At 32.0% G+C, this 25,331-nt stretch overlaps 3 protein-coding genes across 16 annotated transcripts in view; 2 read left to right on the top strand and 1 right to left on the bottom strand.

Annotated features, from left to right (window-relative positions):
* The window catches only part of LOC115447584 (dynein heavy chain 10, axonemal), a 90,290-nt gene extending 83,470 nt beyond the window's left edge, over positions 1-6,820 (top strand). Inside the window, exons 89-92 of the mRNA XM_037439138.1 lie at positions 1,246-1,465; positions 2,169-2,348; positions 3,181-3,327; positions 6,141-6,820. Of these exons, the coding sequence (XP_037295035.1) occupies positions 1,246-1,465; positions 2,169-2,348; positions 3,181-3,327; positions 6,141-6,287 (694 nt within the window). The 3' untranslated portion in view covers positions 6,288-6,820. The remainder of the gene's footprint in view (positions 1-1,245; positions 1,466-2,168; positions 2,349-3,180; positions 3,328-6,140) is intronic.
* A 70-nt stretch (positions 6,821-6,890) lies between these two features.
* Positions 6,891-8,485, bottom strand: LOC115447561 (ufm1-specific protease 2). The gene is made up of 4 exons (XM_030174695.2): positions 8,309-8,485; positions 8,059-8,226; positions 7,675-7,884; positions 6,891-7,133 (listed from the first exon to the last, which is right to left on the bottom strand). Exons 1-4 carry the CDS (start codon positions 8,426-8,428, stop codon positions 6,993-6,995), a joined length of 639 nt encoding a protein of 212 aa, XP_030030555.2. The 5' UTR covers positions 8,429-8,485; the 3' UTR covers positions 6,891-6,992.
* A 4,069-nt stretch (positions 8,486-12,554) lies between these two features.
* LOC115447569 lies at positions 12,555-22,028 on the top strand. 14 transcript variants are annotated; one of them, XM_037439139.1, is made up of 15 exons: positions 12,555-12,677; positions 14,961-14,997; positions 15,696-15,743; positions 16,743-16,769; positions 16,980-17,018; positions 17,223-17,261; positions 17,465-17,503; positions 17,579-17,614; positions 17,984-18,016; positions 18,384-18,419; positions 20,098-20,112; positions 20,316-20,342; positions 20,504-20,518; positions 20,741-20,797; positions 21,849-22,028. In XM_037439139.1, exons 1-15 carry the CDS (start codon positions 12,663-12,665, stop codon positions 21,872-21,874), a joined length of 489 nt encoding a protein of 162 aa, XP_037295036.1. In that variant the 5' UTR covers positions 12,555-12,662; the 3' UTR covers positions 21,875-22,028. The 14 variants fall into 14 exon arrangements, with proteins under 14 accessions (XP_037295036.1, XP_037295038.1, XP_037295039.1 ...); XM_037439141.1 differs by lacking the exon at positions 18,384-18,419; XM_037439142.1 differs by lacking the exon at positions 17,223-17,261.
* The last annotated feature ends 3,303 nt before the right edge of the window (positions 22,029-25,331 follow it).

Below are 25,331 nucleotides of genomic sequence, written 5' to 3' on the forward strand. Positions count from 1 at the left end.
CCCAATGGTAGCTGCATCGCCAGATGGTATTTTAAAGGGTGACACAGTTATTGAAATTAAATGTCCAACAAGCCAAAAAAGTTTTATATATTATATATGTAACAACACAATCACAGAAAAGTTTGCAGTCTAAGTTCTTTTGCAAATGTATGTGAGTAATTTAACAAAAGGTTTATTTTGTGTGGCAGATTGGGAATTTGAAAAAAATAATAAAGTCCATGTAATACCAATAGAGTATGATGAGATCAAAGTAAATGATATTTTATCTAAAGTTGTAAAGTTTTGGAAGAATAATGTTTACAATCTATTGTAAAAACTTATTTTTATAACTTAATATAGGAAAATAAAACATTATATTCTAAATTTTGTTTTTATTCATCAAATGTTTTTAATTAAGGAGCCTTGTAAATTAATTAAGGCACATGCAATAACAATGCAATCGTCCAAAAACTTAATTAAATTTGTATTGACAACTGAATGCGGTTTTAACATTCATAATAATTTTTTATTGTAAATAACCGAATTTGTTTACAAGTTCAATGGTTACAAATTACAAACTTATTATAAAAAACATTGAGAACTTCCTTAGACGTCGGATGACTCTTTCAATGTGTATCAGTAAACTTGCTATCTCCTTAGTTTTTGGAACTTCAACTTTGGTTTAATTAGACTTAACTGACACACTTGGCGGTCTCACTAAACTACATCCCTTTTGTAATAACAGTTGCTCAATATGCTTGGATCCTCTATCAGCTAGTATAATCGCACCAGGTTCCCAATGATCTAAAAAGTTGCAATTTTCAACCAAACATACATCGCTAATCCTGCCACCATAACCAGGAGAAATGTAGTTAATAATACCATCAGGTGTGCTACTTATAAGGTATTTTATTGTATTGGCCTTTTATAATCTTGAATAATAAACGAATCTCACGTATTGTTTACATTAAGACTATTACATCATGACGTCACGCCCTTTATTTGTCACGTGACTTAGCGTTTCAGCGGGAAACACAAAATGTATTTGTCAAGCGTATCTTTAGTGACTCTAGAACATTTTAAAGTACTTTACGAAAATTTGTCAAATACCCAATTGTAAGTATTTACTTATAAGTGACTGTAATTACAATTTCAATAAATTACAAACAAAACAGGAATTCATTATTATTATCAATCATATTACCTATATATAATTATCATTTCGAATGATAGGTTTCTGTTAAAGAAACTGTAAACAAATTACAGATTCAATCGTCTAGTAAGCCGTATGCAAACCACTCTCTCGCTCCTCCGCAAGGCTCTGGCGGGCGAGATCGGCATGGACGCGGTGCTGGACAACGTCTCGTACAGTCTGTTCAACGGGCAGCTACCCAACGTGTGGCGAGCCCTCGCGCCCGCCACCTGCAAAGGACTCGGCGGGTGGATGGACCACTTCATCGCCAGAACCAAGCAGTATACGGACTGGGTGAGTCTGGCGTAGCTTGGGTTCTTACTACACCGGGTGGACCCAAAGAACCGCGTGTGAAAAAAAAAATGTGAAGTATAAGTGTTACGCGCGCCCTCTCTAGCCATTGGTACATGTGATAAAAAAAGTGTTTAATTTTACGCATTTTGTCGCCCCCCTAAAAATGCCCCTTTCCCTGAACCAAGCTACACTCATAAGATGAGCATTACCCAAGCTTCACACAGTGACTCTATGTACATGGTAATTACGGTAGATACACCGTAATCGTCAGTTAAATTGAGAAGATATTACCTACCTTGAACATGTCACATTATTAATTACATTTGGAAATTCTTTTGCTTTACCTATTTAAATAAAAAAGGATGTTCTCAGTTCTTTATTATTTTTTAATGTGTGTTACCTCAGAACTCGGTCGTCTATTTGGCGATTTAGAAAATTCTTTTTTTAGCTCTCGCCTCATCACGAGTTTACTGATTCAATGTTAAAAAGCGACATCTATCAACATTTATATCCCTACAAACGGTAATTTTTTCAACTGCCTTTTCCACTATTTTCGTAATCTCCATCCAACGGCAAATGCCTCGAGAGATGAGACCAGTTATACAACCGGTGTTTAAATTATTTCTACCATATATTTATTTTTTCTTTGATATTTATGTACAATATAGTTTTTAAATTAATAAATAATTGTCGGTTTGCGCAGGCGACGGTGGAGGAGCCGGTGGTGATCTGGCTGTCGGGGCTGCACATCCCCGAGTCGTACCTGATCGCGCACGTGCAGATGGCGTGTCGGCTGTACACGTGGCCGCTCGACCGCTCCACGCAGTTCACGCGCGTCACCAAGTGGACCTCGCCCGACGAGATCGAGGAGCGACCTGTCACCGTGAGTACAACACTGTTCCGGAAGTATAATCAGATCTGTCATTTTTTGACCTGTCAAATTCTTTGGAACTATATTGTGAGTAATTGTGGGACTCGAAATTTCTTTTTCTGCTTTGTGATGATCTTCGATTGAGAATTTTTTCCTAGACACTTATAATTTTTTTTAAGTTTCAATATGTTTTATGATTTAATTATTGCTAATTTGACGTGTTTAGGTAAATATTGTGTTCTTTTTATAGATCTAAGTGGTAATATAAACGTTCAATTAACGGGTAGTGCAAGCCTATGTACAGCAAACGACAAAAGTAGCCGAACAATTTCAAAATTTTAAATCGCCTTTAAACTTTTGTATCCTCATCAACCGTCGTTACTTCTTCTTAAATATTTTTTACAAGGTTAACATTAGTTTAAATAAAAAAGGAATAATTTAATTGAAGTTAATGTGTAGAAGCATTTTAAAGTTTTGATTTATTCAGCCACTTTCGCGGCTGACAGTACATGAATAATAATAATGAACTGCTCTAAACTTTTATTTTCTCTTCTTACTTTATCATGTACTGTAGTCTTTACCCTTAACTGATTGAAAAGAGCAACACCAGAGTTTCTTGCCCGTTCTTCTCTGGTGAGAACTGCTTTCCGAACTGGCGGTAGAGTTAATATTGACGGAATCTAAATAATGTATAACATTTTCCAGATTCAAATAAATCATTTCATTTCATTTCAACAAAAGCTTTTCATTTATATTTTATAATCAGTTGCTATGGCCTACGTTGAATTGAATGTTATGTCGTAGTGATGTTACTACACGAGTAGTGCGTATGGTATGTGTGCAGGGGTGCTACGTGCGCGGGCTGTACCTGGAGGGCGCGCGGTGGGACGTGCGGGAGGGCTGCCTGCGCCGCTCGCACCCCAAGGTGCTCGTGACCGAGCTGCCCATCATGTACATCATACCCATCGAGTTCCACAAGCTCAAGCTGCAGGTAACCATTATATTGTACTAGTTGTGGCGAGCGACTCCGCCCGCGTCAAAAACATTTCCCGCTACAAAAGTCCATGACACCAGTGTGTTAGGGAATAAGCAGATGAATAGCAATTCATAGCGCGTACACAGCCAGCGCCATCTATATAAAAAAACTGTAACAAAAATTCTTCATGGGAGCAATATACCAACCAAAAAAAAAATGTGATAATCCAGATCATGGTCTACCCATGAGTTAAATTTAATTTGAATCCCTTCATCCTGCGTTTACTTCTAACAAACATATAAACACCCAAACATTATCACAAACTTTCGCATTTATAATATTACACACACTATATAATAAGATATACGTTAGTCTACAGCCCCAGATTTAACCGAATCTACAGCTCTCTATAACTTCTATCAGTCTTATATAATACTTAGTCCATTGAAATGTTACATTTTTTAGGCCTTACCTTGCGTTTTTTAGAGGACGCAATTTTATTTTTTTTAAGTGTAGGGGGGGTCAGTGTAAAGCTAAAACCAACTTCAACACAATATTATCAGCTATTCTTACAATAAGAGAGGTTAGAAATAATAATAATAATAGCAGGCAGATGTTCTTTTGTTCCCTAATAGTCCCTTGGGTATTTGGGTATTAATGAGAGTACAAAAAAAGTATTATGAACCTTATAAACACACGTTCTGATGACGTTGCAATGGACATTGCTTAACATTGAATTTCTTAACATTTTCGCTTATTACTTTTTTATTTATAGTTCTACGACAAAAGTTACAAGACCAAAGTTGTAGAGAATTTAATTTGCAACAAAAAATGTTTATACATTTTTTTTTGTCAGATAAATAGTTTAAGAGATACATCGTAAAAACCATTTCAACCCTTATTTTCAAGATGGCGGCCGTGGGACAAGGGTGGCGACCCCACAAACTTGGTTTTAGCTTTAGACTGACCCCCCCTACACTTAAAAAAAATAAAATTGCGTCCTCTAAAAAACGCAACCCCAAATGTAACTTTTCAATGGACTAACTACCCACTTTTCAAAAAAGTTTTTCTATTATTTACCTTTATTTCACGAATATAATAACTAATGATAGCCATAATATAAGTATTGCAATAGTTTTTTTGGCTTTACCTATTCATTGTGTACTTTGACATTCCTCACAACGTACACGAAAAAAATATAATCCCAAATACATTACACTTTTATTACATTAGCTAGATAAATATAGACTGGTTGGAATCAAACAAAGATGTTTTACACAATGTTTGTTCGGCACATACGCGGTCCAAGGCCGGGTCAAATCGACAATCTGGTGCCGATAAGGTTACGTTAAATGGAGTCACTCACCCGTCTCGTTACATAAATAAAAGATGTTTGAACAAATTACAACTTTGTAGGTTCTAATAATTTTCTTCCACGGCTTAGTGCGCGATAGCTTAGTTGGGAATTAAATTGACTACCGAGACAAGGTCTGTCGGTTTAAAAATCAACGCACACGCATCTGTGTTTTCGGAGTTAGTTAATATTACCAATGCCTGCCCCATCTTTATATTTAATTAATTTCGTTGCGAGATATGGACAGATTAGTGTTCTCCGAGACTCGCCGAGCTTCATAAATCTTTGTCATAAAATACGTGCCACTGATGGTCCTGGCTTACAGCCTACAGGGGTTGTTGTGGTGGGTGTGAGAACGGAAGTCTCTTCGAAGTTACGTGTATACTGTTTATCAATGATTATATAATTGATTACTCTAACGCTGAAGAAAAACATCGTGAAGAATTTAATAAATACACACTGATGCTAAAAATTTTATGATTCGAAATGAGGATTTTTTAACGTGCTAAAGACTAGAATGTGGCAATTATAGATTTAGGGAATGGATAAAGAAATTAACATCATAGCGAGAATAAATATTGAATAAGTCCAATCATATTATGTAGATGCGTATTATGTTGTGTTTCAGTTTAATGGGTTTTAAATGATATTATCTACTTAAACACGACTCTTCAAACAGCTATGGCCTTAGACAAATAAATAAAAGATTTCAATTTAAGGTCATAGTTCAAACTTTATCAAATAACTATTTTTATGAGTAATAATTTAGGTAATATATATTCATAAACATCCCCTGTTATGATATAATTTATAACAATAATATATTACGATCTTTCTAGGTATAGATATATACCTAGATAGGTAGATTGTTATTGTTCTAAAACCATTTGAAATATAAACATAAAATTACATGCAGACGACAGAATATGTAATTATTATGTTGGTATTTTAGAGGTAAAGACGAGTTTGCGCTTGGACGTTATACCAAAAGCTTATTCACATATTCACTTGGCACACCCTATCTACACAACGTAGTGTAGATATATTCGCTCTGAAGTAGGACTTCAAAAGGCTTGAAATATTTCACCACCCTTTTCCTCTTACCCTATCCTGAGAAACTTCGTATCATTCACCCCTTCCTCCTACCTGGCCGCCGAAGTTGATAAGTATACACTTGAGAAATTTAAATCATTCAGTCAGTCATAAGTCTATTTCGATTTCTTATCTTTACGCGACTGTAAGACATTAAAATTAAAATATAAAATGGCCATTAAAAATTTGGCGTAAATACTAACATACATATTCTTGGGGAAAAGTAATTCCCATGGTCCTAAAAGGGTTAAACTAATTTTCACGGTCACGGGGGGAACCACAAAGGTTGTACTGTCTTCGAGGCGTCGGGAGGAAATTAAAAAGTTATTACCGCGATAAAATCCGAAAATTAATTTTAATTTTAACTCTATTTTGTCAACAGAACACGCTGCGCACTCCAGTATACACGACGTCGCAGCGGCGCAACGCCATGGGAGTGGGTTTGGTATTCGAATCAGACCTGTGGACCACGGAACACTGCAGCCACTGGGTCCTGCAGGGCGTATGTCTTATCATGAACACTGATTAATAAATTAAAACCAGGATATTTCACCAACCATAATTATCCACGTGTCCCGTTCTGGGATCAGTCTGTCTGTATGTGGTTTTCAACAGGAAGCCATAATAGTGTCAGGCCGACAAGTACGAGCGATAATCATTTTTCTTCAGTAAATGCTCTATCTACACTTCACTCCACTTATCATTAGATGCAGTGAAGTAACTTTGCTATGCCCATATAAGAAATTACATTTATAATTTACATTGGGTACATATACTTTTCGGTTTTATGAAATAAACATATACTGTTAGAGAACATTGAATTTACAGTTTGCGAAATGTATCTTAAAACAATATAAAGGCACAAGACTGTACAATATAATAATATCATTTGGGAATGGTATTTATAAACCATAATATTATTTAGTTCATATTGTTTCTGTCCAAAATACTATCAAAATGCTATGCTTACTTTAATTTTTGTTTCTAAGTCAAACTAGATTTAAAGCATTCATGTTTAATGTTAATTTGATGACTTAGAATATCATTAATTATGGTCATTAATTATTATTATTGTGCATTTTAATGTATTATGTAATGTGATGGAGATTACTAATAATAAATAAAGACTGACTAACATTATAAAATATTTTATTTTTATTCAAATATCAACAAAAAAGGATGAATATGTTAACGCTCATTATCATAAAATAATCTTCAAAAAATATAAAATTGATTAGCTATATTTCGATTTTACTTGAGGTAAGCAGAGGTTGTAGAATGATGAACTCAAGAAGTCTGACAGTGGCTGCCATTTCACCCAACCTTTGTTAAATAAAAAGTTCTTTGTTTGTTCCTTGCCAACAAAATGGGGATCCTGAAAGTAAATATGTACACAACTTTAGTGGTATACCTAGAGAGGCACCAGCAGTGCCTAGATACAGGAGGCAAAATTGACCAGACCAGAACCAAATATCAGGTCATGCATGGGTGCAGTTACAGAAGCTTGCACCAGGTTCATAAAAAGCAAGTTATAGCACTACACAACTTACTAATTCAGTGTTTTATATAAATATTTGCAAGATCATCCAAAATTTGACTTGAATTTACCATAAATAATATAATATCAGCCCTGTATTATATACTGTCCCACTGTTGGGCATAGGCCTCCTCTACTACGGAGAGAGATTAGGTCTTAGTCCACCACACTGGCCCATTGTGTATTGGTAGACTTCAAACACCCTCAAAATTGCTATAAATACTTCTCAGGTATACAGGTTACCCCACAATGTTTTCCTTCACCGTTAAAGCAAGCGATAATTCACAAATAAATAATTTGCCATAATAAGCTTACATTCAATGTATTACATATCCAAACATTTCCACAACCTCACATAAATAAAATGCATAATCCTTACCACAACTAACAAACTGATTTCATCGCTTCCAACATGGATTCCCATGATACCTTTGGAAGAGCAATCTACATCACCTCCCATCATCACCGGGCTGCCAAACTTTTTAAAATGGTTGACCAGTGTCTCCGATACTGTTTCCAACTCGCTACCTTTATTCACATGCAGGATCTTGCATGGCACATCAAATAATTTGTCAATCACCAAACATACCTGCAATATGGCAATATTTTCAAATGAAAGAATAATGTCACCTAATAGAGATAATCGTATTCAAAATCCAACACATCAACAAGTATTGTGTAAGTATTTAATCTATGAGGAAGCGTATACGAATTGAAGTGATAGGAAGAAGGAAGAGTCATGAATATAAATATTTTAAATTACCTCAAAACTTCCAATCCACTGTTTAGAACCCAGGAATGTTTTAGGTTTATCTTCTAATTCAACTAGTATCGATTGAATGTCTCTTATAGATGGCACATTAACATCCAAATGGTTATGTTTCATCCAGGAACATATAGTCTGTAGTGTCCTGTAGCCACAACCCCATCCCTGGATAGAAAAATAAGGTTCGTAACAAAATATAACCTCAAAATCTTGAAAGATGGCTTCTTAATTTATACTCTTTTATTACCCGGTCATCAAAACCCTCGCATAAATAATGATAATATTCATAATCTCCACACACTAAATAACTATCGCCAGACTTTTTCAACGTAGCACTTTCGTGGACGTTTAACAACAAATTTGACATTTTGATTGTAAAGTGTAAACATTTAGCATCTGCAGCTGATTTCTAACATAAAGGCTATGAGTCTTTTTGCCAGTGAAAATCTCATTTGCTTATAAGATGATACGACACAGAGACACGTAAGTATCTCACTACTTAAAACTACTTACTTACTAAGACTACCTAAGGTCGAAACATAATTAAATAAAAAAGAAAGAAGACAAATAATTAATACTTTAGCGAAAAATACATATTTTCATTAAAAGTTCAATAAGGTGCATTCGGCTAAGTTCGGACGGTCTTTCGATGTGCTGCGAGGAGTCTCGAAAATATTATTTTTCTCATAAAATATTTAAGCGGTACCGGCGTTTTATACATGAAACTGGTAATTATTCATGTTACTTTATGTGATAATTTAATCATCTTCTAATTCTCGCTGTGTAAGCTTAAAAATAGGTTCTAATATCTTTATAGAATTTTAAAACCCTAAGAAAAGATCGGACGTTCGCAGGGTAAGATCGGACTATGTTCTAATAATGCTTCTATAGGTAGTATGATAACGTCAATAATAAGAAAATAATCTAAATTTATCTGTTAATACAATAGTAGTTCAATTATGCTGACTAATATTATAACTATAAAAATCAGTTATGATTTATATTTTTTTGTACAGATAATCCGATCTTACTCTTCAAACACAATATACATTAAATTATGTTTCTCAAACTTTACAAGTGAAAACTGTAACGACGCCTACTATATGTATAATCAAAAAAATGTTAACCGATGCGATGGCACGGGCTGTGATTGCCAGCGAATAGGCGAGCGGAAAGCGGGAATTTTACTCCAAGCTCAAACGCCCGCGCTATAATGTTATGTACTTATATGGTAGGTACTAATAGTATTTTTTTTTTTACACCTGATAGTATGGATATTGTGGGAATAAAAAAGAAAAAAAGGTAAAAGATTATAAAATAAAAAAAATATACAAAATTTACGAGATCTTGTTACAGTCTTTTCATTAATCACTTAACTCGACAAAACTAATGTAATATTCTTTTGGTATGTACCGATAATAAATTTCAAATAAGTTTCAAAATAAAAAATAAATTTTGTAATAAATGTTCAAATATAATGTTCGCTAAGCACAATCAATGACATGCTATAGTCACCTAATGACACCTTATATCACCCAATCTCACCTAACGACACCTAATGTCATCAAATCCTCTTATCAGTATAATCTTGAACAGTAATCCTCAAGTTGGCTAGGTTAGTTTGTAATTGTGTATACAATGCCAGAAAGAAATATTCATGCATAAAACTCTTTCTTGCGCATTTTGAAATTTTGTTGAATATTTCATTTATTTTTTTAAAAATAAAATACTCAGGGCTTTAATAGTCAGTTATTAAAAGATTATATAAAGATTTAAAGTCTGAACATTTATTACTTTTACCGACGTATGTATGAAATTATTATTAAGTAATAACCAATAAGTGTGATAAATTTGAAACTATTTATTACATTACCTTATCTCGTTTATTATTAATACTTAATTACTGGTAATTGTTAAAAAATAAGCACAATAATCATACTGACCGCAACATGGATATTCAAATGCCTACATCACGTATTTATGTCAAAGAAGTGATTTTTTTTTTGGTATTAAATGAAAGATAATAAAGTTGAGAACCAGTTGCAGTTTTTAAACAAGATAAGATCGGACACTTTTCGACCGATCTTTTCTTAATGAGAGTAAGAGCGGATTTCAAGCTACGGCTGTCCTAACTCATTTATGATTACTAATATCGAAAAAGCATTTATTAAAATTAATATTTAATTCATAATAAAATTAAAACATGCTAACACTTATCAAATTTTAACAAAATAAAATGAAAGTACAAGTCCGTGTCACTGCACACAGCGCACCTGTTTTTGAACGTAACATCAACTGTGCTATATAGGGCGGGGCACAAAGAAAGCGTAGCCGCCCATGTAGCTTAAGCTAAAAAATAACCATAGGTTCGTGGTATTTTTTCGTTATACGATCTTACCCCGTGTCCGATCTTACCCGAACGCACCTTACTACCTTTTGTTGTCGCCCGCGTGAATAAGTTTTTTCGGGATATAATGTAGCCTATATCCGTCCCAAGATCTGAAACTCTATATCCATAAAATTTCATCGAAATCCGTTTGATAGTCCATGAGTTTATCGCATTCAGATAGAGAGAAAGACGCGACAGGGGACTTTGTATCATAGAAGGTAAGCGCATAATATATCACCAAGTCTGCACTGAGCTTAACATTGTAGATATAATACAGTCTGAAATATAAGCAGATAAATTCAATAGAATTACTGCAATTTATTGACGTCATAATCCGGCCGTGGTAAAGTCCCCGTGACTAGTACACACAAAAAGTTGACGCAAAAAATATGCAAATAGAAAGAATCGTCTGCAAGTATTATTTGGAATACATTTACCTATTCGGAATTGTAACAACATAACAGTTTGTAGTGGTCGCTTCATCACTTTAATTATGTTTATTTTATTATGCTTCTGACTTATGTTGCGTCCATTTTAAGAAACCTTAGATACCTAAATACATGAAGATTTAATTTTTAACATCGATGCGATGACACAACTAACTTAGTCGCCGAACCCTATGGAGCATGCCAAGCCAAAAAGAAATTCTCCCAAAACGCTGTTAGAATTTTAAGAATAAAAAGTTGCAGAATCTTCAATTTCATTATGAAGAACTACCGCTCTTTGTATTCCTAATCGAAACATACATTGAAAAAACCAGAACAAGCTTTTTTTTACCATGTAACTGAGCATGCTCTACATTAAGAATTATAATTTTATCATTGCCAAGAATCGACTACCTACATAAGGAAATACTACGGGAAGCTGACAATATCTAAACCTATCTAAACCTACTTGACCTAAGTCAAAACTGAAAACGACTAGACACCGGACTTGCTTATTGTAGCTACCTACAGACAAACTCTGGTGCAGTTATCTGCCTAAATAAACCGACTCTAAAAATACAATGTCTACCACTATGCATATTTTGTTTATACATATGTTTTAAATAATGCCAGTTATCTTCAGACGTAAATGCTTATTTTAGTAAAATTTTACAAATAAAACTTAAATAAATATCTTATTTTTCCCAGTTAACATCTGAACAAATTATATTCATTTCCTGAGGTGACAAAACATACTTAAATGTTTTTATATATAGTTATTATAATGTCAACACGAGAAAGTATGAACATGAATTTTGTAATATGCCTTAAATGACTGAAATATTTTTAAATTCTTGTCCTTTTTTATATTTAAAAAGCTTTTGTTTCAGTTTAGCACGTTAGCAATGAATTAATTTTAAATTTCAAACAGAAAACGAAAGTTATTTCCTGGATTTTGAAATTGAATTTTCAAATTGATAAGACATTACAATTTATTTTAATTTAAGTTACATACACTTTGAACTGTGTACTGAGATCTCCTCGATAGATTAACTCTAACCGCTACTTTTCATTTAGTTAATGACAACGATGCTATCTTTTACGCGACTTGAATTTACCATATTGTAAACTATAAGTGGAAAGAGCTTCGTTTTAATGTCCTCTGATATGGTTTACATGGCCGGTTTTTGCTGTGCGCCTGCGCTGGCGCTGGCAGTACAGTCAGACACAAAAGTAGCTGAACAAATTAAAAATTCAAAACTCTTCTATACATTGACTGTAATTGAAATATTAATTTTTCTTTATCCAAAATAGATAAAACCCTCAGAAGTTTATTTTAATGCAGTAAAACGAATGTTGATATGGAGATAAAAGTGTAAAGGCAATTCGAAATTTAGAACTGGTGTAACTACTTTTGTGGCTGACTGTACCATAATTAGCAAATAAAAATAAAAACACAATAAAAACATAGAAAAAAAAATCTATGTAACACAAACAATTATCGAGAAAATCCACGATAACACATGTTCAATATTCTTAGAATTTGGACAAGTGTAAAAAGGTCATACCAGTTTAACAAATAGCTATTGTTTATATAGTTGTATGTATATCGCGAAATTTGCCGGAATAGCCAAAGGAAAACGATATTTATACAACGTAGTTGGACGAAGCGTTTTGTTTACTTAGGTCACGACAGGTTATCTGCGTTGTATAAAAAGACGTTGCTCAAAAATATTCATACAATTCATAATTCAGACTTCGGACGAGAGCTGTTAATTTTTTCGACCATGAAAACTTTTGTGGTAAGATATTTTTTTTGTTTAAAAAAACATTGAATGCTAGGACCTACTTTCTTATAAGTGTATATTTCTTACCTGTATTTTTTTTTTATTAATATACATTTGAATAATTACGTGAATTAATGCTCTTATTAAAATTAATGTTCATCAAAGTTCAATTATCTAGTAATTGTATACTTCACATTAAGTAAACTTATGTTTTTTCAATAAATTAAAACTGAATCCAGAAAAAACTTCGCACATCTTATTCATTCTAGCATGACATCGTGATACTCTGGTTCAATTCTTATTTAAGCTTACTAAATACAATGAGGATCAACGAAATACATAGGATCTTTTCATGGTCATTACTAATAAGTACACCAACCTTAATCTCTGTTCCTAGAGCGAGACAATCATATTTGTTTAGTTGCTTTTTACCAAGTGTACGTTAATCAATATCCAGTCTTGTACACAATATCCGGTACCTCCGTGATAAAAAAAAAAAAACATATTAAAAGATTGTCCATTCCTTTTAATTTATTATTTCTAAATGCCATTTAATAAAAATTACTTATTACTACAACGATTCCACGACATTTCATTATGATGTTAATTGCTGGTCACGTATGCTCAGCGCTAGAGAATTAATTCAAAAATCCGGCCTTACGCGCCGATAAGGTGTTATCTCGATACTACTGTGGTCCTATAATCTATATGCGATTATTATAACTTAATCAGCTCTTACCTATCATAAATTATCCGTGTAAATTAATTGAACGTGTAAACAATTTTATAGATGTAAGTTAGAAGACGCTTGAAGTTTGTAAATTCAAAAAAGTGTGCAAATGTTACGATAACAGTGATTCATCTGTTTCTTAGACAACATTTTATAGAGGAAGCGGTTTGTATTATCATCTTTTCTATCAAAGTACAAAGGCAAATATTCATGCACATTTATAAATACTGTTGTAGTGTGCGTGCAGCAGACAAGTGTTTATGATTTATTTATGTGTGCATCCATGACAGCACAAAACGGAATATTATATGTGTTATCTTTTCTTTGTAGTAGTAGTAGATACATTTTTCTTCGCGAAAATTAGCACATGGCGCGTCCTTTCTAAATGATCTGAATGATCTTTTTATAACACTATTTTAAGGGTTCATCAAACAGCTGAAATCTGTGAAGTCGAGCGCCGAGCGCAAGGACTCTATGAGGCATGTTCTATAATACTTGCTTTTGCTCGCGGCTTCGCCCCGTGAAACAGTTAGAAAGAAAAGGTAGAAAGTAGCCTATGTGCTTCCCAGGACTATCTTCATACTAAAATTTATCGAAATAGTTGGGTAGTTTTTGAGATTATCGCGTTCAGACAGGCTGAAAGATTGCGTGGATTTTGTTTTATAATATATTTTTTTAAATTTTTGAGACGTACAATACCGTCATACGTGATTATTACGTAGGTAACTTTAACCGTTTACGCAACGCACGTAACTGAAACTCAAAAAGAATAAATGTGCCCCATTTTTGCAAGATTTTTATTGATGCTCCTTTCCTATTTGTCATAACATAATGTTACTTAACCTAAAGCATTCCTTGATAAATAGGCTATCCGACAATAAAAGAATTGTCCAATTCGAACCAGTAGTTCCTGAGATTAATGCGTTCAAACAACAACTCTTTAGCTTTATATATTAAAGTATAGATAATTCTATATGAACTAGTACAATACAGTCCCGCCGCGTCCGTCGTTTGACGGAACCTTTAGATATAACCTCTTATTCTATAGGCCAAGGTTTTTACACAAGATTAATATCTTGTTTTTAAGCGTCGCGACGTTGTAGTCAATATTTATTTTTCTTTATAGAGTTCCATCCGTATTGCGTATAGTTCAGTATGAATGATATTTTAAATTGTCAGCTGTGAAAATATAATTTTATTGCATCTCGTTTAAGTTAGTGGTTCATGATGGTATCAAAAGGAATTGAAATCAGACGGAAACATTGATTAACCGTTTAATTGTAATGTAGAGCCTCAATTTCATGACGAATTTATAGAAGAATAGTCACTTTCTTTTCACTTCATTGCTTTTCGCCCCGTTCCTGTTGTGTAGTATGAATGATAACAGATATCAAAACATGTTTATCGTTGCTCTTCATAAAAAATAAATCGATTTTCTGTATTGTTTTATCTTATCGTTTGTTATGAATCATGTTTAAATATATTCTGTTTAGTTCAACATTGTAGAGTTTATATCCTCAGAATTAGTTGTGATGATGTCTAAAATGAAGTGTGTTTTTTTTGTTCAGATTCTTTTCGCTTTGATGGCGATGGCTGCCGCGCAGGGTATGTACAATGATTATCATATATTGTTACATTTATCAAGTTTATTACTTTGTACATACATATATAATAGACATTATAAATATAGAACCAACTTAAAGTTAAAATAGGTTCATATCGTCAATTTCTAATGCCAAACAACAGTTTGCAGGTACTATTATATATTTTATAGCACTGGTATAATGCTCAGGCAATACTATAAGTATGTAAATTTCTGACTTCATTCTATTACGCGAATTTGTGATCTATGTAAAGCTGATAAAAGTTGATTTAGAAAAATGAACTCTCTTTTGCTTAAGTGCCTGATGTATAAATTAGTTTTTTCTAAGTACTATTAAACTGTATTATGTCTATTAGGCTTATACTAACAAAGTGAGATTTAGACATTTCACTAGACGCACGCGCAGACGTAAATAAAGGTGGCATCGCCATTTTGTCAAAAAATATAGTGGAGTTGAGTATGAATTATTGAGCTTACAACAAAGCTCCTTAAATAATCTAAATGTCTAAAAATGTAGTATTGATTGATTGTTTCACCACATTATGTGGTGTTTTTAAGGCATCAGTTAACAATGTCTGCGCGGTGCCTTATTTCTATCATAATGACCTTTCTTTCTTTATTACTTTGGCTTATTTTCTGCTAAACTAAGCTTATATTTTTTTATTATTTCTAATTAGACTAACACATCTAATCACTCCAGGTTCTGTTAACTTTGTGGATGAAGCTGATAACAGTCAACAAGACTCAGGTATTTTTACGTTTCTACTCTTTAAAAATACGTATACAATATGCAGGTAACGATATAATTAAATGTAAAAAAAGATCGTTGTTGTAAACAAAATTTTTTTTAGAAATACATCAGATCTTTTTATTGCTAATTGCAGTGAATCTATGATTAAGAAGGGGTACGGCATATTCTGTTTACATTTTGTTATTTGTTCCCTGAATATTGTATAAAAGCATATTTGCATCGGGGTGCATGGAACCTTATTATGCTGCATGAGTTTGCACCTTCTTTTGTTCATATTATCTTCAAATACCTATATATTACTAATTCTGTACAAATATAATAACTTTTAAACTATTAACTATTAAATTAAACGTAAATAAAATATATGTAGATATTAAATTATTATCGAATCATTTCGACTAGCTTTAATCTACTTATAGGGTATTATTTCTTAAACAGAAGTTATAAATTGCAGTTTTATATTTATGAATTAGGTAGGTATATGATAAAATATCATCAGAAATGTGTTTTGGCGTGAACGTGGTGACAATATCATTACTTTTTACTTAAACACCTGAAGATAATTAAACATAATATATGCAAGTCGCAATAAAATCTATAAAATAATAATTCATATGCATAAGCTTTAATAAGTATATATTTTCAAAGAATTAAGAAGGAAGACGAGTTATAGCGGATATCAATTCTCAGTTATTTATGGGGAATCGTCCTACTCTATCAACATTTTAGTTAATTTGCGGTAAATAAGAAATTTTGTTCTATGTAGAAAATGACCTATAAGTCCCATACATTTTAATAGTTACCTCTTTACGGGAATTATAAGTGTTTTGTTCCACGTAGACACTGGAATATAAAAATGAAGTACTATACAAAGGACGAAATTCTGTCATAATTTATTTCCCAGGTTGTTTTAACTAAGTCTGGCAATCTACGCCAGTCAATTCCATTTATCAAGTAACTGGATCGTAATTTACCATAGATTTAATTTATTTACAGGCAGGAGGGGTTACCGTCCCCAACCTGGTATGTAACTATTGTGTTTAATCATAATTTAATATTGTGTAAATATTTGTACATATATGAAAAGGTGATCATAATCTTACAAGGTGATGGATTAACTGTACCGACTTATGTAAGTGAGTTAACTAACCGAAAAACGGCCAAACAAACAAAAAAAAATTAAGTACTTGTTACAATTAAGACAAAAAGTAGTAAAATATTATTTTATTACAGCTGAAAACCGGCTTACCGTTACTAACAATGGTTGTGGGGGTAAGTATCAAATAATAATAAATACTTAATAAAAAAACACAACGATAATGTTTTTTAAACAAAACGCGTGGAAATTTTCTAAAAAAATAAAGAAACCGTACGTTTTTGATCACATACATGTAAAAAAAAACTTTACTTAATGTGCAGATTCTTAATTCATTAAATATTTACTTTTCTGAATAAATAAATATTATTTTATTACAGTCTACGTGGTTGAAAGTACTCACAACCAAGGAAATACAAGTATGTACATACCTACGACAATTTTAAATGACAACTTAATGTAAATTACTTAATATAACGTTGTTTTCGGTAATAATTTTAAACAAAACTTTTTTTTTCAAATTTTAGTAATTTGGTAAATTTTAAATTTTGTTAACATAATAAAAAAATAAAAAAAATACGGAAAAGGAGTCCCTATCTATAAAAATCTAAATTTATTACAGTTACCGTCCATCCGCATGATGGCCAGGGTTCAGGTAGCGGTACGTATTGAAAAAAAAAGAGAAAAAAAAAACAAACTATTCTAAATAAAAATTAAACTACTGCCTTTATTACAGTTATACAAATTGGAAGTAGCCAGGGTTGTGGTAACGGTATGTACATAACATCTAATTTCGTATGTTTTCAAGGGCTGTTCTATCGTCGTATATTGTTTTGTCGTCTTATATACATAAAATACACAAAGGTTTCATAAACGTCAGCATTGTTTTAGATGTACCGTGGTGATGGTTTACGGGATATGGTTACATTAACATATTTTTTTAATTGAAGTAAGTATAAAGTTTACATTTTCTTTTTGAAATATATACTTACCAGAACAGATATTTAAAAAAACTAACGTTCAATTACTTAATAAAAAATACATATAAAATTAAATTAATCTTTGTATATTTTCTTATTTTTTTAATTGTGATATACATAACGTGAGCATAAGTTTAAATGAAGGTAAAATTTTATTCCAGTTATGTTCGTGGACAATAATAATCCGGGCGGTGGTACGTAAGACAAAAACATCAATTAAATTATTTAAAATACAAGAAACTTTAAAAAGCCTTATGGCTCTACATATTTCTTTAAAAGATTATTATAACATTTCTTATAGTACGTTTATTTTAGATTCTTTCATGTTTGACTAATTCATATACAATAATTGTAAGCGTTTGTTCGCAACAAGACGTTTTTTGGCTACAAGCCAGACGTTAATGTATGTGACGATACCACTTTGTTGTAGCCTATTAACAAATTTTACCTAAAATTTTGATTTTTATGATTATTCATAAACATTTTGTAATTGATTTATTATGAGTACATTTCTATTTGAAACGAAATAGCAAAAATTCTTGAAACAAAATTTTTTTACAGTTCAATTCGTAGACAACAGTAGACCCCATGATAACGGTATGTATCAATACAAATAATTAAAAAAACATGAACGACGAACTCCAATTCTGTTCTCGAAAACTGAAATTAATATAACCCTTAAATGAACAATAACAGAAAAAGTAGTATAAAGGGTGTTTTGGCATTAATCATGGTAAAAATGTTCATGATATTATTTCCACATGGCACGGTTGCTTGGTCCAATATAAACACTTCTATTACAGTGCAATTAGACATAAGTCAACCATCAGTATGTAACGTCAACTTTTGTACTCATACATTTGTTAACACACGCTCAATAAATATTAATTATGCTCGCTGAGTCCACATAATTAACTTAATAATAATTATTAATAAATATTTTGTGGTCTATTATACAATATGATGTATGCAATTTAGTCGAGGGACTTATTCAAATACAGAATAGTTCATGCATGCAACTAATAAAAATGTACAGAAAAAAAAAATGACGGAGTAAAAAACCTCTCGTCACGTGGATAACCTTGTGCTACTAGTTAATCGCTAATTTCATATAAATATAACCTGTAAATATGATCCGCTTTCTTTTTACATTTCCAACCAAGATTAGTAAGGTAAAAAAGGTGTTAAAATTCTCGTTAAAAAACAAAATAATATATTTTATATATATTTATGATAAGAATCGAACAGTATACCCTCTTTAAACCGGTCCCTCGACTAACCTTACATACGAGTATTGTGTACTGTTGAAGAATAAAATATACTCGTAAGTATATCCACGAAGACGCGCCTCACTTTTTAAGCGGTGGTGTTGCGGAGTATCGCGAGGTAAGCGGCCTGTTCCAAGCCTCATCCTCAACGTTATTCATCGCACTCATGTTGATCACAGACACTGTAAGCGATTAGGGAAAGTAGTCGAGCGCGTCTTCGTGGATGAAATAATCTATATATAATACGTCGTAATTTTTTCGCGGTGGCCAAATACTTATTGAGCGTGTAAATATTGTTAACATTCCTGAAATGGCCGAATTGCAAGAATAATAAACGATATTAAAATGAAATTATCAACTTATAAATTATGGCACACATTCATGCAATACAAAACACAAAGGATTGTTGGTATTGGGCTTAATTAAGTTAGTATTTTATAAACGAACAAGGTGTTTGCACTAAGTCACATGCATTTTATTGTTCATATTATTATTTTCATGCTTTGCACGGTTTATAAAACAATTTAAATGTAATGTAAGGTGTATGCATGTACTAGTTTTGTCCAATTATCTCCGTGTAAATACTAGTTATTTAAATTTAATCTGATTTATTACTAGATTAAATATAAAAACGTTAACTTAAATTTTACTGTAATTTTCTTGATACTCTTTTATCTGCATAAGATGTATCATTAGTATTTTATCGCTTATTTAAATAAAATTGTAGTCAACGAGATATAACGCATGTAGGTATGTAGGAAAATATTTAGCAGAAAAAAATAAATCTCCGAATCACCTAAGTATACTTTTTAAATTTCATTGTTTTTTTTTTGTAAAAATAAACCAAATTAAAAAAAATCTTATAAGCCAAAGTATTAACGTGATTCGAAGTTTAAAATTTGTTCAGCTATATTTTTCTGATTTAATTACCATGTCATTTCCTTTTTATTAAATTAATACAGAATTTATATTAAATTATTTACTAATTCCGCTCTTTTTATCCACAGGTGTGATCGTAAACCGTGAGTACCAATTTTTTTTTTTTACAAAAAACCGCCTTTTTATAAAGCACTTTTGATTATTACACTAGTTGTTTTGCCCATAATTCACAGGGCGCTGCATTTATTATTAATTCTAATAAAGTTATGATTGTACGATTATCGAATGAGGCATACTCATAAATAAATGTGTTACAATATAAATAATACAAATGTTTTATTTACAGCGGATCCCTTCTTCGGACAGCCCTCTGGTGAGTTTTTTTTTCGACAATATAGGTGTTTTGAGATTTTATTGTAAAGTGTTTAAATTCACTATTAATTTATTATTTAAACAAAACACCAGCTAATATAGAATATAAACTTATTTCACATTTAATAATGTAAATAAAAATATTTGTTTTTACTTTTGCAGGACCAGCGGCAATCGGTAAGAAAAAGAAATCTAAATTTGTATAACAACTGGTTTACTACATGCGATATAAGTTTAATAATAATATATTTTTAATACTAACTAATTATTCTTATATACTTTGGTACTGGTAGGCACGGGTCTTCTCTCCTACAGAGATGATTCTATATAAATTAATATGAATCTTTAAATATTGTACATCAAAAATAATTTTCATTGACCAATTGTTTTTTTTTCCAGACATTTCACCCGCATTTGTTGACCCCAGGCCCAACTATCCCTACCCTTACAGACCAAGTAAGTGAAATTACCTAAAGAGTTGCTACTCCAACACTTATTTCCTATTACAACTTACTACACACAATGTTATGTGTGGATAAAAACTATCTGCATAGTAAATTACACCGAAAATTATTTTTGACTTTATCCCGTACATACATTTTGTCATATTTTATAATATGTCATATTTCAATAGAATTTATAAAACAAGGTATTCATTTCCATTAGCAGAGTGTGTATAGTTTATAAACAATGGCATTATATGTTATAAAATTGTTTGAAATACGTCGGGAGCCGATGGCTTTGGCCAGCGTACAAACAATATAAAATGTCTGCCTTAATTTATTTTTAATATATTGATAAAAAAAAACTCTCGCTACATTTTTTACTGATTACTTATTTATTTAAACAGTATTTTGTTATGGAATTATGCGTGGTAGCCGAGTACTTAACCAAAAATCAAATCTAGTCTAAAAAATAATACTTACTTACATAATACAATAAAATGAATTCTTAAAGCTAAAAATAAAACCTTATGTAACTGCCAACCGGTTGAAATGGATCTTAAGCAAGAAATGAAATGAATCGGAATCAATATAATTAACGTGCGATTTTTTCTGATTACGTGCAAAATAAAATTATCGATTAATAATAAGATTGCACAATTAATTCATTACTTACATTGTACACGCATATCTAAAAAGCGAAGACGCAAAAACATGGCAAACGTAATGAAATAAATGTTTGAGAACTTTGTTTTTAGGCTGGTTTTTTATTATATTAAATAATGGCTTTCCGTTTCAAAGTTTAGACATTCTATGATTCAAGATGTATGAGATCATTTTATTACGCGACAAATATCAATCAGAATACATGTATAGGTATTATTAAATATTTAATAAATATTAAACTGTTAGTTTACTTGAACATGACCAGAAGCAGCATATTTGTAGTTACAGCGTGCTAGATAAAATTCTGAGAGTGTTACCGGATTTGGCTACGAATCCACGTGCAAATACAATGCTTACCAAACTTCAAATTAAAATTAAATCTAATATTTCTTTCTCAGCCAACAACGGTGCTCGCAGTGGATAATTTAAGCGTCCAAAGACTACAAAAAGAACCAACAAATACATCAATCAATAGTTACTTGCACATTGTACTTTTGAGTACAATTTTCTTTTGCCTCCAAAGTTAATGTTTTTTATGTATATTATTGTTTAAATACACAGCCGTTATACATATTTTATATTTTGTTTTATTTTAAATTGCTGTAATCTAAGAGTTTGTGTACTACTAATGTCTGTAATACCTGCTCCGATATTGAAAATCTTTCAATGATAAGAAGCTAAGATAAACATATTATGACAAACCCATATTGCTGTAATATTATGATTATAGAATAGACAATATCTTCTATAAGTTATAATGTTATACTGTTATATGTATAAAGAAATAAAATGGAAGAAAATTACAAAAACAATAATATTAATATGAGTTCTTTCAATTTAGCTTAACTTTAAAATATTTTTTTTCAATGTTTTTCATAATTGCAAGATTCCTTAATTTGTCAACTACTTACTTTTTTTGTTGCTTTGAATGTCGAAACGAGTTTACCATTCGCCTAATGGTAAGCGCTACGACCGCCCATAAACAGTATAAACACCATCCAACACCTTGAATTATAAAATATTGTTTGGTATTCCACTGCGCTCGCCATCCTGAGACTTGAGATGTTAAGTCTTATTATGTCCAGTAGTTACACTGGCTACAATGTCCTTGAAAGTGGAACACAATAGTAACTACACACTGCTGCTTGGCGGTAGAAATAGACATTGCGGTGGTACCTATCCAGGCAGACTCTCACACATGAGCGAGCTACCATCATTTTTACTCTAAAGACAAAATACCTATTTATGTAGGGGAGAGGGGGCCCTATTAGGCACTTTTTACGAAAATGCATCTTTTTTAAGTATAACATATTATGTATTGACTGCCTCGGTGGCGTAGTTGTACTGCATGCGCGGTACGGCATCGCTCTGAGGTCCTGGGTTCGAATCCCGGGTCGGGTAAAATGATATTTGGGTTTTTCTGATATGGCGATAGGTTCGCCCCCTATCACATCCTGGGACGGAACACACTTGGCGAAAAGTGGGTGCCTGGTTGCGACTCTGCATACCCCTTCGGGGATAAAGGCAGGATGTTATGTGTATGTGTTTCATACTACCTAAGTCCTATAGCATTAAAATACACATTAAAATACACATTTATCCCCGAAGGGTATGCAAAGGTGCAACCAGCCGGCCTAGCATGCGCATCACGAGATATCTCGAGAACGAGAGTAGACAAATTGTCGATGTCGATAAATATCTCGTTTTCTCTAACATGCGCACCACGATCGACAAATTCCTCGTTGAAGACATAAGGTTACTCGTGAAGACAAACCGATGTTGCCCATTGAAATATATATTCTAACCATTTTATTTTCTAATATAGCTACAATGGTTTTAGTTCATTCAATTTTTATAGATCTATGATCCAATTAGGTTTTTTGACGTTTTATGTGACAGTTTATGTCATAACAAAGAGCATAATGTAAATAAAAACGTAAATAAGTAAACAAATTCAAAATTAATAATAATATTGTACAATATAATAAGGATTCTAACACAAAATAACAGCTCCGCCCTATTTTGGAGTACGAAGTAACAAGACACAAATCAAATAAAATCTAATAAGACAATTATTTGTACGAGTATATGGTGCCCAAGCCGGACTTTACCTCGGGTGACTACGCCCCGCCGTGAGAACTATGTACCATAATGCCTAATGGAATCAGTAGTCCAATCGGGAAGGAGATGGCTGTGGCTTTGGGCCTCACAAAATACCCAATTGATGTAAGTATAGTGAAACAATAACCTTATTAGCAAAACACCAATGTTGTAAGTTGAACTTTGCAGCCACAAAGCTCAAGTTTGTTCTTATTCGATGGTAATTGATGTTTTTAGTGTTAGTGTTTATTAAAATATGAAGTAAGTATATATTTTCTTTTTGTTTTAGTTCCGTGAATCAAGTGCCTCTACATTCATTGGAATGTCCCCAGCCCAGCAGTCAACCCCATGTTGAAGAGCTTACCAAATACTACTCCCAAAAAGTTTTTAGTTGCTCGGTTTGAACTTAATACTTTAATGAAAATATGTATTTTTATAACCAGTTTTTATTAAAAAAAAACTACATTTTTTAAATACTTAATATCATGTATATATATTTCGTTAGGTATCTTTATTTATACACTAGATAAAACATCTGTATGTTACGAAATTTGGTTCTGTTCTGTTGTGTTCTTGTTCTGTTGGTTTAGGAAATTAATAATATAAGTAAACTGCAGCAATTACTTGAGAGTGCAATTTCTGTTTCTTGTAAGTGTTCATAGTATTTCATTACAGTAATTGTAGGAAATTTGTTGTATAACAAGTTATTATGAAATATTCTATTGTTGCCTAAATTTGTGTAGAAGATTTTGTTGTAATAATGAAAACTATCTTGATATTTAAAATGTGAATATAATAAAATATACATTATTTACATAGGAAAATATCTATTTATTATAATTGAGGTCATCCTGCTTGTGAGACACTTGCAGGTACTGATAATTGTACAGGTTCTTCTCTCATATGATGGTCATTTATAATAGTTTCCTCCATTGGAACACTGTAACATAAAATACTGCATTACCTACAGTTACTTAACAATAGTAATATAATGTGAAGTTGTACCAGTGGTAAAATAATATAGTCAAACAACTATTTGAAACAGTGTATAACCATATATCCATTATTGTTAAGTCCATCAGTATACAATCAGTGTAAATGAAGTTTTTAATAAAGAAATAAAGCAAGATATTGTTTGTTCATATTGTTAAGTTGCATAGTAATAGTATCTTCTCCGATACCTGGCATTCACATTAAGAGTTTTGCTGTTTGAATCCATAATGTGACATTTTTTGGTAACATATAGGTACTAGTTTTGCAAAACATTATGGTAAAACAAGTTACTCATTTGTATTTGTAGTATTAAAATAAACAAAATTAAAACTGCAATTAATCTGATTAAATAGCTCTTATTACCTCATTAGTTGGCACACTAATTTCATTTTTATGAAAGGCTATGTATTAATTGTGAAGATATTTCTCAAAGTACATTCATTTTTTATTTCTATTAACTCTAATAATTAATTAATAGTACATTACCAGTTGAACCTTGGTGTTGCAGGCATCCTTCCTCATTTTTTGATATTGTGCACTTTGTGGCTCATTAGGAGGTAATATTTTTATATGGGTACAATCTAAGAGCCCTAACATACCTTGTACGTAAAATTCACGCGTCTCACCTAAAAAAAAATAAAAATGATTCCATTATCTATAAATCAAAATACTTCAATTGATATTAAACTCAGCTACTTATGTAATTAAGTATGTAATAAATATATTCAATTACCTTTAAACGGACGGCTATGCCTTTGGCTTGAGACTCCAAATCGGGAGCAAACTTT

Source organism: Manduca sexta, chromosome 16, assembly GCF_014839805.1.
Source record: "Manduca sexta isolate Smith_Timp_Sample1 chromosome 16, JHU_Msex_v1.0, whole genome shotgun sequence".
Taxonomy (NCBI): domain Eukaryota; kingdom Metazoa; phylum Arthropoda; class Insecta; order Lepidoptera; family Sphingidae; genus Manduca; species Manduca sexta.

Bases quoted from the DNA above. Each gene is read 5' to 3' on its own strand.
- LOC115447569 (XM_037439139.1), top strand. The intron at 15,744-16,742 runs GTATTTTTACGT...ATTTATTTACAG, and splicing joins TAACAGTCAACAAGACTCAG to GCAGGAGGGGTTACCGTCCC. The intron at 17,615-17,983 runs GTATGTACATAA...ATTTTATTCCAG, and splicing joins TAGCCAGGGTTGTGGTAACG to TTATGTTCGTGGACAATAAT.
- LOC115447561 (XM_030174695.2), bottom strand. From the start codon at position 8,428: ATGTCAAATTTGTTGTTAAACGTCCACGAAAGTGCTACGTTGAAAAAG. The intron at 8,227-8,308 runs GTAATAAAAGAG...TTTTCTATCCAG, and splicing joins GCGAGGGTTTTGATGACCGG to GGATGGGGTTGTGGCTACAG. The intron at 7,134-7,674 runs GTAAGGATTATG...ATTTACTTTCAG, and splicing joins AAATCAGTTTGTTAGTTGTG to GATCCCCATTTTGTTGGCAA.